At 58.4% G+C, this 14,717-nt stretch overlaps 1 protein-coding gene across 1 annotated transcript in view; it reads right to left on the bottom strand.

Moving 5' to 3' along the window:
* Window positions 1-14,717, bottom strand: part of PRDM5 (PR/SET domain 5) — a 119,678-nt gene that overhangs the window by 62,641 nt on the left and 42,320 nt on the right. The window contains exon 4 of the mRNA XM_054716765.1: window positions 1,500-1,674. Coding sequence (XP_054572740.1) covers window positions 1,500-1,674 — 175 coding nt within the window. The remainder of the gene's footprint in view (window positions 1-1,499; window positions 1,675-14,717) is intronic.

The following is a 14,717-nucleotide window of genomic DNA, read 5'->3' on the forward strand; positions in this document are numbered from 1 at the left end:
GAGACCCCATTGCCGCTGGCTATCCTGCCCACCACCACAGCTCTGCCCGAGTGTGTATTTAACTTACATATCATTTCTGATTATCAACTGAGCTCATATGTAGAAAATGCAGAAAATCTGAAGAAAATAAAATTCACCAACCAGCCAGGCAGGAAGAGACAAGCACTCCATCCATTTCTGACGGGTTTTGTGCTTTCGTATTTCACACTCAGCCTAGAAATAGCTACATGTATGATTACACTTTATATGCAATGTTATATGTTGTTCTTTTCTTCCATTTAACATGGAAAAGTAAAAAAAAAAAATTTAATTGTTTTAAGTGAAGGTTCCATAATTTGTTTAACAAAGCTCTTCGTTGTTAGCCATCTGGGCAGTTTCCTTTTTTTCATTTTATCTTTTACTAGTGGCCCGGTGCACAAAATTCGTGCATGGGTGGGGTCCCTAGGCCTGGCCGGCAATCAGGGCTGATCTATGGGGTAACCAGGGGAGTGATCGAGGGGTTCCCCGCTGGCACCTGCCTTGGCTGGCTTGGGGCCTGTGGGCTGGGGGCAGCTCCCGCATTGAGCATCTGCTCCCTGGTGGTCAGTACACGTCATAGCAACCGGTCGTTCCACCAGTTGTTCTGCCGTTCGGTCGATTTGCATATTGGGCTTTTATTATATAGGATTATTATTTTTTAATCTCACCCAAGGATATTTTTCCCATTGATTTTTAGAGAGAGTGAAAGGGATGGAGGGAGGGAGGGAGGAATGGAGAGAGGGAGGGAGAAAGAAAGAGAGAGAGGGAAACTTGGATGTGAGAGAAACACAATGACTGGTTGCCTCCCACACGTGTCCTGAGTGGCCTAGGATCGAACTGCCACCCAGGTAAGTGCCCATGACCAGGAATCGAACCCTCTACCCTTTGGTGCATGGGCCAGTGCACCAAACACTGAGCCACACCGGCCAGGGCAGCTTCTGTTATTTCTTGGTTGGTTGGTTGTTTTGGTTTTGGTTTGGAGTTTTATTCTAAATAAAAATAGCAACAACATAAGTACTTAATCCCTATGTTTTAAAAATCTATTAATTTTGATTCTTTTCACAAAAGTAATGGAAATTGCTATTTTGTTAACTAAAGAACAACAGGGGCAGAAATACAGAACTAGGAGGTGTATTTAAGTAATGGGCACAATTACAGCATGTCCCGGGGACAAGGGGGATAAAGTCTCAGAGACACAGGGACTCGCCAGGTCACAAGGCAGCTGCAGGGCTAGAGCTGAAGTCCTCCCTCCTGCTCCCCCGTGCACCCAGGAGAGCAGAGCGTCCTGTGACCTTGGCCGTGATGCAGGGCACACCTGCCACCACGCCCAGCATGCTCCTCCCGCTGGCAGAAAGCTGGGCACACAGATGGGCACCGCTGAGCGCAGTGCTGGCAAAGCTAACTCTATTTTGCAGCCATCATTCACCCCAGTTCTGTTTCTCCTCCACCTCCGTTCGCTGGGTCCCGAGGAGAGGCCGTACCTGTCCTGCCAGGTGTGGACTCCCCTTGAGCGAGGTGGCCTCCCCCGTCCTGGGCCATCGGCGGGGTCTGCGGCTCCTCCTCGTCCGCCTCCATGTCGCTGTCCAGGTAGCCGATCAGCAGCTCTGTGTCTGACTCTATGTCTTCAACCGCCAAGTAGAAAATGTTTTCTCCTTCCTGTTGTATGCCCAACACAGACAACGCAATAGAAACTGGGGACCTTCCACCAGGAATTAAGAAATCATTGTAGAGGCATTGGGGGCCGTGCATGCTTAAACGTGACTATTACTGATGTTATATGTCCAGTTAATCTGGACACTGAAAAGGGAAACTGACAATATTCAGTCACCTTCACCTAAAATACAAACATCTGTTATAGACAGTGACGTTTATAGACATCGAATAAAATGAGGGTAATTATTTAACCTTCTAAAAGTGAATGGCGCTCATCGATTGGCCTGTCAGGCCGCCCTGAGGCCGTGAAGCACCAGGAAGGACCTTGCTAAGTGACAGTGTCGCTCCTGCACCCAGGCAGGGAGCGATGACATGTCGATGAAGTCATTTTGAATAACATTCAATGCAAAACTGGAAGAAAAATGAACTTTCAGGTTTCAGCACAAACCCAGCCCTGAAACCATTGCCAAAGCGCTGGGCCAGAAATAGAAAAAAGACGTGGCACCTGGGCGTTCGGAGCATCGTCTGAGTCCCCGTGGCACCCAAACCCACCTCAGGGCAGAGGGAGGGGAAACAAGTCCCACCCACACCAAAGCTTTTCAGAAAATCCCAGAAGACAGAAATCAATGGGGCTGAAAGGATGGCTAACCACCGCAAGAAAGTCTCAGCCCCTAACCGACGGAGGGGGGAGGCCAGGGAACCCGGGCACGTACGCGCTGGCCGTCAGTGGAGCACGAAGCCTGCTGCCTGGGCGGCTGCGGCGGGCTGGGGGGGGGGGTACCCGGCAGCTGTGGGCCCGGAGGAGCACCGGGCGGCTGGCTTCCACAGCCCTGGGACCTGTCCGGGTGGGCTCCTGGCATCGCTGCTGAGGGTGGAGAGAAGCAAAGCCAGCCTGGGCTTCCTGAAGCTTGAGCGAGGGCCGGGAGGGGGGGGGGCGGGGGAGGACAAAGACAAAACACCCCCACAGGAGTGGAATCCCACTGAGCCCAGCAGAGAGCGAGCCTCTCCTCTGGGGGTCACAGCGCTCATGGTGAGACGGGGGGGGGGGGGTGGTTAAAGTCTGTGTACACACGCATGCATGAGTGTATGTATACACAAGCAAGATTGGAAAAATATGCATCCACCTGTTCACAGTTCTCGTTTTTGGTTGGGAGAAGGGGAGTCTATATTCAACGCTCTTTTAGATTTTTCCTCCACAAACAGATTACTTTGTAATTTTAAAAACAAAATATATTGGAAAATGCTGTGGAAAGGAGAAAGGATGATCATGTTCATCAGATACTGCACACGGGAGACTGGGTTCAAAGTTCAAAGCCGGGAGCAAACCTGACCCCTGGCCACAGCCCCTGAAAGGCGGCGCCCGCCGAACTGGAGGTTCCCGGGAGGTTTTGAATCCCGTGCCTCCAGGAACCTGAAAGGTGCGGTCTAATGGTGAACACTGAACTACCCCACACAGCCGTCACTCCGCGTGCAACAGGAACCGACACGCCAACGCAGACACGCAGCAGAGCGGCCGCTTTTTAAATGCACGCCCCAGAGGTCCGTTCCGGGATGCGTAAGCCACTTGCTATGAGTTACCCAAAGCACGCGAGAACGCACCCAATGAAGCCTCCAGAACAGTCATGAATCTCAGCGCTTATCTCATCAACACCCAAGAAAGTTCATTAGTTAAATGTCCGGCGAACATATTAGTCATTAATGTGGGGCCGGCCTTCGCAGCGCCAGGAAAAGATAGCAATTTTTAATTTTAAAGATGAGACACTGACTGAAACTACAGTCACAAGACACAGCATGCCTGTCCGGGGCTCTGTGACAGCAAATCTGAACGCAGCAGGTAACGTCACTTTCATCAGATCCTGGCAGCGCTGCAGCTCCAGGAACCGCCTGCAGGTCTTACCCGGAGCCACAGCGTGGTCGGAGCAGCCGTGTCCCTCCGGCTGTGACTCCAATCCATGTCCTTTAGGGAGCTGTCCAGACAGCTTTTCCTACTGCTGCCGGGCCACGAGCCTCTGCCTCGCCATTGGCTACCCCAGCAGCTTGAGGAAGTGTCCTCCTCAATTGCTTCCTTGCCTACAGCGAACGGGTTTAATCCCTCAACAACCACTCATGACTTTCTCCTCCTTGTTCAGGGCCTCCCGGCGGGAACCTGCCAGAGGCCTGGCCTCCCGATGCCGGTGATTTCCGCACCTGCTGCCTCCTCCCAGCCACCGCCGGCCCCTTGGCCCAGCCTCAGCCTTAGCAGCACCTCCCTGCCGGCATCAGCCTGGCCGCTTACTCCCTGAAGCTCACGTTTTAATGTTCAGATCCCCAAGTTCACTGGATCTCAGCTACCTGGGTTTGCTGGCACTGCCCTGCACACAGTCCCTCCCTGCATGACGCCTCACAGGCTGGCCACCTCGCGGTACTGCTGGGTTCCTGTCACCGGCTCGGGGTGCTTCCGCTGAAAACGCTTTCGCTGAAAGAAGCTGTTCGACGTCACAGCCTGTTCCAAAGCAACTGCTTCTCAGCCTGTGGTGGCCGCCGTGTTGGGGACAGGGAGACACCCAGAGGATGTTTTACAGCCTCATCATCTCCTGCATCCCTGCCCATCACTCCGAATTCCTTGTGTTTTTCAGGCTTCTTTCACTTGGTTTTATTTGTACATCATTTTCAGCTAATTACGTCTACTCTGTGCTGCTTGTTGTATCAAAAAGTTACAAGAGCTTGCCCGGAGGGCTTGGCTCAGTGGTTGAGTGTCGACCTATGAACCAGGAGGTCTCGGTTCAATTCTCAGTCAAGGGTACATAACAGGTTGCAGGCCTGATCCCTACTGGGGGACGTGAAGGAGGCAGCGGATCAATGATTCTCTCATCATTGACGTTTCTCTCTCTCTCTCCCTCTCCCTTTCTCTCTGAAATCAATCCTATCTAATAAAAGAGTAATATGCAGATTGACCATAACTCCAACACACAAGATGGCTGCCCCCATGTGGTCAAAGATGGCTGCCCCCATGTGGACACAAGATGGCCACCATGAGATGGCCAGCAGGGGAGGGCAGTTGGGAGGGACCAGGCCTACAAGGGAGAGCAGTTGGGGGCAATCAAGCCTGCAGAGGAGGGCAGTTGGGGGTGACCAAGCCTACAAGGGAGGGCAGTTGGGGGTGATCAAGCCTGCAGAGGAGGGAAGTTGGGGGCTACCAGGCCTGTAGGGAAGGACAGTTGGGAGGGACCCAGGCCTGCAGGGGAGGGCAATTAGGGGTGACCAAGCCTGCAGGGGAGGGCAGTTAGGGGCAAACAGGCTAGCAGGGGAGCAGTTAGGCATCAATCAGGCTGGCAGGGGAGTGGTTAGGGGGTGATCAGGCTGGCAGGCAGAAGCGGTTAGGGGCAATCAGGAAGGAAGGCAGGCATACAGTTGAGAACCAGCAGTCCTGGATTGTGAGAGGGATGTCCACTGTGATCGGGCCTAAACTGGCAGTCAGACATCCCTCAAGGAGTCCCAGATTGGAGAGGGTGCAGGCTGGGGTGAGGGACATCCCCCCCCCCCGTGCATGAATTTCATGCACTGGGCCTCTAGTATATATATATACACTGAGTGGCCAGATTATTATGATCTCTGAACGCATAATAATCTGGCCACTCAGCATATCAGTGTGTATATATATATATATATATATATATATATATATATATATATTAGAGGCCTGATGCATGAATTCGTGCATGGGTGGGGTCCGGCCAGCCTGGCCAGGGGGAGGGGATATGGGCGGTTGGCTGGCCTGCCTGCTGGTAGAACTCCTGGTTGAGGGAACAATTTGCATATTAGTCTTTTATTATATAGGATATACACTGAGTGGCCAGATTATTATGTGTTCAGAGATCATTTTTTTTTTAATTAAAACAGCTTAAATGTCCAACGATGTAAGTTAGAAAGATGTCTAATAATTGGTTTTAGATTTATTAGATGTAATATTTATGGAAAAACTGTATACTATATATGTTTATATATATATATATATGTATTGTGTATGTGTGTGTGTGCATATGCACACACGTGTATCTCTAAAAGAAAAAGCTATCAACAACGGTGTTAATACAGCTCGTCTCTAAGCAAAGGGGCTTTGGAGAATGTTGCATATTCCTCTGGTGGTCCATATGGTATAATCTTTCTGGAACGGGTAGTCCATATGTTATCATCGTTCTGGAACTGGCATGTAGTAGTACTTGGCAGTAAAAGAGAACAATAGTATGGACCCTGCTGCTTGCTGCCAGTCTCTCCCTACCATGAATCAGCCACCTGACCCCACAAGCCGCTTCCTCTCTCAGACCCCCGTTACCTCCCCTATGAGGCGGGGGACATAAGAGAGCTGCTGTAGGCGGGTCACGAAGAGGAAAGGTGAGGGCATTGGGAAAACCCAGCAAGGTGCCCGGCACGCGGTAAGCCTGCATGAAGGGGAGCGCTTAGTGTGCAATAACTCCGGAAAACCAGTGGTTACAATACTTGTTTTCAAAACTGTCACATAAACAAAGTTGCTCTGACAATTCGGCTTTTCCCCAAATTTCATTTGGCCACACTGCGCTCAGCCGAACCCTGAGCCAGCTCCCTGCCTGCCTCCCACTCTGCGAGGCCCTGTGCCCTGTGGGTCCGGCTGCCTGCCCTCTGCCAGCTCACCTGCTCCTGGTCTGGTCCTCGGCACCACCTGCTTGTCTGGTCTGTCCTTAAAGGGACAGGCACCCGTTTCGCCTGCAATGAGGGGTTTCCAGGACATGGGCTAAAGTCAGGGAGCCCTGGGCCCCATGCTCCGAAGAGCCACTCAGCCCCACTCACGGCCTCTGCCCATAGTGCCGGCGGGCCCACGCCCCTCTGCAGCCCCAGCTCAGGCTCTCAGCACACAGAGCCGTCCTGTCCCCAGAGCGGGCTCCATAGCTTAGCAAGTGGACTCTGTAACCTGAACCCACTTGGTCCTGGCGTCCCAATGGCCTTCAGGTGAACCTGCCTCCTGTGCCGTCCACCCGGCTCACCTCCCCTCAACAGCCCCGGGCGCATGCGGTCTCGGCGTGGTCACAAAGCACCGCTGCCGCTGCAAGCCCTCGGCTCCTCCCAGACTGGGTCGATCCTGCTCCGTGACACCCTCCTAATGCCCTAAATCCACGTGGGTGCTTCAGAGGAGCTCGCTATGCCTCAACTTCAGCTGGAGCTATGGTTTATTTCCGTGCTTTTGTCATGTCATTCATGTGATCAGTGGCATTGCTCACGTCCCAAAAGGTGACTTCCTCAGGGCAGGGCACAGGCATGACCATCGTCCCCACAGCAGAAGCCATCCCTGTGACCGCTGCTCAGATAGGTCAGGAAGATGAGCCGCGTACGCGGAACTGGAATGGCCGCGTCTACACAAGAACAGCGCCCGTTAGGAAACACGCTAGTAAGATTCCCCTTTAGCGCTTACAGTTGGGAGCCTAGTGTCCTAATCCGGGTCAGAGAGCGGCCACCTGGAAGGGCTGCTGCAGGGAACAGAGGGGGCGCTGAGATGTAACCAGACTCGTGACTGAGGAGGAAGTGCCCCCACTTCCTGACAGACTGTATGGGGGGGTGAGCGAAGGGGTGGGTCAAGGACAGGTCCAAGGTGAAGTTTCCCCCAAGCGTTCAGATGTCACTCTGTTTAATGGTAATTCTTCTGAAGGATTCAACATAAGACACCAACCACAGGTGTTTGAACCTCTGTCTCCTCCCTACATAAATACTAGAGGCCCAGCGCGCACGAAGCCGTACACGAGTAGCTGGCTTCTGCTTGCCTCTGCTGGCCATCGCCGCTCGTAGCTCGCGCCCCACCCTCCGTCGCTCCTAGCTCTCCCCAGCTAGTAGCTCGCACCCCACCCCGCCCGCCACAAGAGCGCCTGCTCCTTTGGTTGTGACGGCGTTAGGGCCTTTTATGATAGATACTTTCATGTGGTCCTTCTCACAGGAGCTCAAGAATATCAGTCCATGCAGCCACTTTGTAAGCTAATTACTATTCTTCAAGCAATCTGCAAACTAAGACTCATTCATAATCCCGCCCCCCAAAAAAATCACTTTAGATCATAAAATAATTGCAAAGCCCCTCCTTTGTCCAGCTGACGAATTCTGGCGGTTCCCAGCGGGAAGGGGAGGGGCAGTAAAGGGCAAAGGGGGTCAAATGCATGGTGACCGAAGAGGAGCTGACTTTGGGTGGTGGGCTCATGATGCAATGAACCCTACAGAACCTCATTAACCAATGTCACCCAATTAATTTAATTTTTAAAAATCAATAAAAGTTTTTAAAAAGAGAAAAGCGTAACAGAACTCTGCTCTGTCTATCTGAATGAAGCTGGAGAGCATGGTAGTGGCTGAGAGCCTATTGGACTCATCTTGTTGGGAGCATCACGTGTTATGACATTCACCTCGGCCACCAGAGAGCACCCCCTTGAGGCCGGGGCTCCACCCACATCTGTCCGCCCCACAGCAATCACTTCTGAACGCAGGAAGTACGGAAGAGTTGCTGAAAAAACACAGCAGTATTCAACTGGCATGACTTTTGAGTGGCTAACTTTATGTAAATCGCCTCAAATAAAAGTCAACATCACTACCTCATCCCACCTCACCAGGTCTGAGCGGGCCGGCTGGGAGGGTCCATCTCAGGAGCCAGTCCAGGGTGACGGGACCCAGCGCCCCCGGGGAGCGAGCGCTCGGGCTGCAGGGCAGGGCGGGCGGCCAGAGGCGGGCGTAGGCCAGAGCGGGCAGCGGCTCCGTGGGCATGCCCTCCTCGCTGGGCCTGGGGCTCCTCGTGGGTGAAGCGGGAAGTATCCCCCCCAGACTGATGGGTGCCCGGGCCGCACTGCTGGTTCTGACCGGTGGCTAAGATCACTCAGCAGCCACCACAGCATCTCACCCCGGCACAGCGCCCTGCAGTTTTCTAAGGCTGTTCGTGTCCTCGTTTTATCGGGTCGTCAGCAGCCATGCGAGGCCCAGGTGCACACGTCAGGGACACGGACAGCCACCCGCTGCCCTGGAGGCCGAGGGGCTCCGCAGGGGACCGCAGTGCACAGGGGCGCTCCGTCTCCCCAGGCCAGGCATCCCACCTCCCCTTGGTCCCAGGTTCCTCGTGTGTAAAACGGGGTCAGCAGCACCTGCCTCACGACACAGAACAGACAGGCCCGCCCGGCCGGCAGCAGGCAGAGGGGAGCTGGGCAGCAGGGCAGCTGCATCAGAACTCCTCTCCTTGCCCGGACTTCACACCCGGCAACGCTGAGGCTGCGATGGAAAGGAAATGGTGAAGGTCGCCCCACAGAGCAGCCTAGACCTGAGGCCACGACAGCATGGAGACCTCGTCCACGCGGGACGGTGACCGTTTGCTGGGTAACATACGATCCAGACGAGCCCACCGCCACCCGGCGCATGTAAGAGCTGTGGGGTACTGGTCTCCATGTGGCTTTTACCCTTTCCGTGTACTTGTCAGCGACTCACAAACGGATTTCCCTTTCTTGGTCCGACGCTGGCTCAGACCTATCACTGTGTGGCCTCCATCTCACGCCCAAGAGGAAACTGTACTCCCTGACGGTCCCCATCGCCGCTAACGCGCTCGGGCAGCTGCTGGCACGTGGCAGACCAGACCAGGGGTCCCCTGGGGACCACACTCTCCTGGCGCGGCCTCGCTCCTGGCTCCTCACCCGGGGTCTCCTGTCTCTCTGAGGCTCTGTCCACCTGGGAGACGGCACGGACTGGGTGCGCTCCCCCGGCCAGCGCCAGGAGCCACAGGAGCGCCGGGCCGGCTCCGAGGGAAGGACACAGCGCTGACGCTGCTCTCCCCCCGGCGCCCTGCTGGGAGGGAGGGTGCAGGGAGCCACACAGACGCTTCACTAGGATGTCCATCCAAGGTGAGGGCGCCGCTTGTTAGGGGTGTGTGTGGGGGGGACTTTGAAAGAGAACCACATAGAACAAGGACACCATCACTTGATAGGGTTTAATTAATTAATGCCAGTGCTTCCTCACTGGGCAGGGCCCCCTCCTCACTGGGCAGGCCCCCTCCTCACTGGGCAGGACCCCCCTCCCTCACTGGGCAGGCCCCCTCCTCACTGGGCAGGACCCCCCTCCCTCACTGGGCAGGCCCCCTCCTCACTGGGCAGGGCCCCTCCCTCACTGGGCAGGGCCCCTCCCTCACTGGGCAGTGCCCCCTCCTCACTGGGCAGGGCCCCCTCCTCACTGGGCAGGGCCCCCTCCTCACTGGGCAGGGCCCCTCCTCACTGGGCAGGGCCCCTCCTCACTGGGCAGGCCCCTCCTCACTGGGCAGGCCCCTCCTCACTGGGCAGGGCCCCCTCCTCACTGGGCAGTGCCCCCTCCCTCACTGGGCAGGACCCCCCTCCCTCACTGGGCAGGCCCCCTCCTCACTGGGCAGGACCCCCCTCCCTCACTGGGCAGGCCCCCTCCTCACTGGGCAGGGCCCCCTCCCTCACTGGGCAGTGCCCCCTCCTCACAGGGCAGTGCCCCTCCCTCACTGGGCAGGGCCCCCTCCTCACTGGGCAGGGCCCCCTTCCTCACTGGGCAGGGCCCCCTCCTCACTGGGCAGTGCCCCCTCCTCACTGGGCAGTGCCCCTCCCTCACTGGGCAGTGCCCCTCCCTCACTGGGCAGGGCCCCTCCCTCACTGGGCAGGGCCCCTCCCTCACTGGGCAGGGCCCCTCCTCACTGGGCAGGGCCCCTCCCTCACTGGGCAGGGCCCCTCCCTCACTGGGCAGGGCCCCCTCCTCACTGGGCAGGGCCCCCTCCTCACTGGGCAGTGCCCCTCCCTCACTGGGCAGGCCCCTCCCTCACTGGGCAGGGCCCCCTCCTCACTGGGCAGTGCCCCCTCCTCACTGGGCAGGGCCCCCTCCTCACTGGGCAGGTTCCCTCCTCACTGGGCAGGGCCCCCTCCTCACTGGGCAGGCCCCTCCTCACTGGGCAGGGCCCCTCCCTCACTGGGCAGGGCCCCCTTCCTCACTGGGCAGGCCCCTTCCTCACTGGGCAGGCCCCTCCCTCACTGGGCAGGGCCCCTTCCTCACTGGGCAGGGCCCCTCCCTCACTGGGCAGGGCCCCCTCCTCACTGGGCAGGGCCCCCTCCTCACTGGGCAGGGCCCCCTCCTCACTGGGCAGGGCCCCCTCCTCACTGGGCAGGATCCCGCTCCTCACTGGGCAGGACCCCTCCTCACTGGGCAGGGCCCCCTCCTCACTGGGCAGGGCCCCCTCCTCACTGGGCAGGGCCCCCTCCTCACTGGGCAGGGCCCCCTCCTCACTGGGCAGGGCCCCTCCTCACTGGGCAGGGCCCCCTCCTCACTGGGCAGAGCACCTCCCTCACTGGGCAGAGCACCTCCCTCACTGGGCAGGGCCCCCTCCTCACTGGGCAGGGCCCCTTCCTCACTGGGCAGTGCCCCTCCCTCACTGGGCAGGGCACCTTCCTCACTGGGCAGGGCCCCCTCCTCACTGGGCAGGGCCCCCTTCCTCACTGGGCAGGCCCCTCCTCACTGGGCAGGCCCCTCCTCACTGGGCAGGGCCCCCTCCTCACTGGGCAGGACCCCCTCCTCACTGGGCAGGGCCCCTCCTCACTGGGCAGGGCCCCTCCTCACTGGGCAGGCCCCTCCTCACTGGGCAGGGCCCCCTCCTCACTGGGCAGGGCCCCCTCCTCACTGGGCAGGGCCCCCTCCTCACTGGGCAGGGCCCCTTCCTCACTGGGCAGGGCCCCTCCCTCACTGGGCAGGGCCCCTCCTCACTGGGCAGGGCCCCCTCCTCACTGGGCAGGGCCCCCTCCTCACTGGGCAGGGCCCCCTCCTCACTGGGCAGGGCCCCCTCCTCACTGGGCAGTGCCCCTCCCTCACTGGGCAGGGCCCCCTCCTCACTGGGCAGGGCCCCCTCCTCACTGGGCAGGGCCCCTCCCTCACTGGGCAGGGCCCCTCCTCACTGGGCAGGGCCCCTCCCTCACTGGGCAGGGCCCCTCCTCACTGGGCAGGGCCCTCCTCACTGGGCAGGGCCCCCTCCTCACTGGGCAGGACCCCCTCCTCACTGGGCAGGGCCCCTCCTCACTGGGCAGGGCCCCTCCTCACTGGGCAGGGCCCCTCCTCACTGGGCAGGGCCCCCTCCTCACTGGGCAGGGCCCCCTCCTCACTGGGCAGGGCCCCCTCCTCACTGGGCAGGGCCCCCTCCTCACTGGGCAGGGCCCCCTCCTCACTGGGCAGGGCCCCCTCCTCACTGGGCAGTGCCCCCTCCTCACTGGGCAGGGCCCCCTCCTCACTGGGCAGGGCCCCCTCCCTCACTGGGCAGGGCCCCTCCTCACTGGGCAGGGCCCCCTCCTCACTGGGCAGGGCCCCCTCCCTCACTGGGCAGGGCCCCCTCCTCACTGGGCAGTGCCCCCTCCTCACTGGGCAGTGCCCCTCCCTCACTGGGCAGGGCCCCTCCTCACTGGGCAGGGCCCCCTCCTCACTGGGCAGTGCCCCTCCCTCACTGGGCAGGGCCCCCTCCTCACTGGGCAGGGCCCCTCCTCACTGGGCAGGGCCCCCTCCTCACTGGGCAGAGCACCTCCCTCACTGGGCAGGCCCCTCCCTCACTGGGCAGGGCCCCCTTCCTCACTGGGCAGGCCCCTTCCTCACTGGGCAGGCCCCTCCCTCACTGGGCAGGGCACCTTCCTCACTGGGCAGGGCCCCTTCCTCACTGGGCAGGCCCCTCCTCACTGGGCAGGGCCCCCTCCTCACTGGGCAGGGCCCCCTCCTCACTGGGCAGGGCCCCCTTCCTCACTGGGCAGGCCCCTCCCTCACTGGGCAGGGCCCCCTCCTCACTGGGCAGGGCCCCTCCCTCACTGGGCAGGACCCCCTCCTCACTGGGCAGGGCCCCCTCCTCACTGGGCAGGGCCCCCTCCTCACTGGGCAGGGCCCCTCCTCACTGGGCAGTGTAACTACTTCCGCACTGGGACGCAGTTGGGAACCAACGAGCTCAGGTCCTTCCAGCCCAGCTCTCTCCGGCTCGATCCCTCTCTCAGAACGCTGACCCTGCTTCTCACTCTCCCCTCCCGTCCACACGGCATCACTCACTCGCCACCGCTGTCTGACCGCCAGCCCGCTGCCTCAGGAGCATAGATCCCATGAGCCCTCGCGCTGGAGGCCGGTTCTGCGGTCCCAAACCCGCACAGCGACCGCCTCCTGTGTGCAAGGGACGACTCCAGGTGTGCAGGCGCACTTCACCCCGGAGAGGCCGCGGCGCGGGGTTCCGCGGCGTCTGTCTGACTCAGCGTGGGCTGTTCGTCGTGGGCAGGCTGCTGTCCACATGTGCACGTGGACGGAGACCGTGAGCGCCGCTGGGGAAAGCGGGACGCGCGGTGCTGGGACGGCAGCGGCAGAGAAAACCCAGCCCTCCAGCTGAAAGGCCCGACGGGCAGTCCTCCCCACGGGAGACCGATCCCCAACCCTGCCGGGCTCAGGAGTTCAACAATCTGGGCCAGTGTGTGTGGCGGAGGTGGAGTTCAGACTTCTAGTCAATAATCAACACAAGGAAGAGACAACTGATGACGGAGAAAAGAAAAGGTACAAAAATAGCAAGGAAGGATTTCCTACTAACAACCTCTCACTCAGCTCTCCTTTACCTAACGCTCCCTCTGTCTCAACCTGCATGAGCGTCACTTGCAGAGCGCTCGGGAGAGGAAGCTGGTAACCATCAGGAGGAAGCCATTTCCACAGCATGACAGATGCAGACCTATTCATGTTAATCTAACGGTGAAGCCAACGGCTTTAACGTGCACCGCCTGTAAGGGCTCAGGGCATTCGATGCTCACCCTCCCCAGGAGCAGGGGTCCAGCTGCCAGGTGGCTCAGAGCGATGCTGGAGGGGGGGGGGGGCAGATCAGGTTTCACCAGGTGACCCGCACTGACCCATAAAATGTGATTATGAGTGAAGCGAAGCATGTCCAGGCGAGGGCTTTAGGAGTCTTCCCGTGGCCAGGCCACTGCTCTCCCCCTCGGCCTGGGAAACGGACATCCAGATCGGAGGGCTGATACCACGTGGACCAGAGCTGTGGGCAGGGGGTGGCCTCTGGCAGCCCACACTCATGTAAACGAGAAATAAATCTGTGTTTGCTATAAACCACCGAGACTGCATTTGCCCTGCCAACAAACTACGGATAAGCTGAATGAAAATAATAAATTGAGACGTAACCAAGTTCCCCTACTCCCCACAGGGTCATGTGACCACAGCAGGGCTGGGGTGTGTCATCTCACTCTAGTTCAAACGCTCACCCTCCGAAAGACAAACCCGTCCCTTGCTGGAAGGTAACCCCTTAAAACACAGATGGGCAAGCTCTTAACTGATGTTTCAGGGTGTGATTGAAGAAAATCACTAGGCCCTTGCCCCTTACTATTTTATAACAGACAGTCTGGAAAATACTGTGGAAATTTACTTGTATGAATCTGATCAGAGACAAATGAAAAAACACAACAATTGGAGGAACTATAATGTGGGCTGTTCTGGTATTCCTTTCTGTTGGCTGGTTGCTTGGCCGCGTGTTGATACCACTGCCCCCTGGACTCTGCGTCAGCACTAGCGACACGCCAGCACCCGGGGCTGATGGCAAAGGAGACGGTCCTATCGGTGCTCAGAGCGTCCACACTGCTGCTGTTCGGAGACTGAGTCTCTCCCAGCTCTGCCATATTGAAGGCGCTGGGAACGCTGCCTGAGTCTCTGTCTCACACGGGCAGGGCTCGGAGGGCAACTGCTAAGTAATCAAGTCGGTCTCCTGGTAACGGGGACCCAAACCGACTTCAGAATTGGGGCAGAGCCATGTCGATACCACAAGCCCAGCTCAAGGCCCGGTGCCCTCTGGCCCCCCTCAGACCATCCCTGCGGCCTGACCCTCGGGAGGAGAGCAGGCCCCAGCTGGGTCCAGAGGCTGCTCTCTCGAGAACACCCAGCACCTTTCATTTACGTCGGTAACATTTTGCACTAAGTCCCGGAGGATGAAGGAAACCACATCCCAAAGAGCATGAGATGTAACACTTTCTCTGAAATGTCCAAGAAATTCAAAGTTCCAACGTTAAGTGACCTCATTC

The sequence above is a fragment of the Eptesicus fuscus genome, chromosome 6, assembly GCF_027574615.1.
Source record: "Eptesicus fuscus isolate TK198812 chromosome 6, DD_ASM_mEF_20220401, whole genome shotgun sequence".
Taxonomy (NCBI): Eukaryota; Metazoa; Chordata; class Mammalia; order Chiroptera; family Vespertilionidae; genus Eptesicus; species Eptesicus fuscus.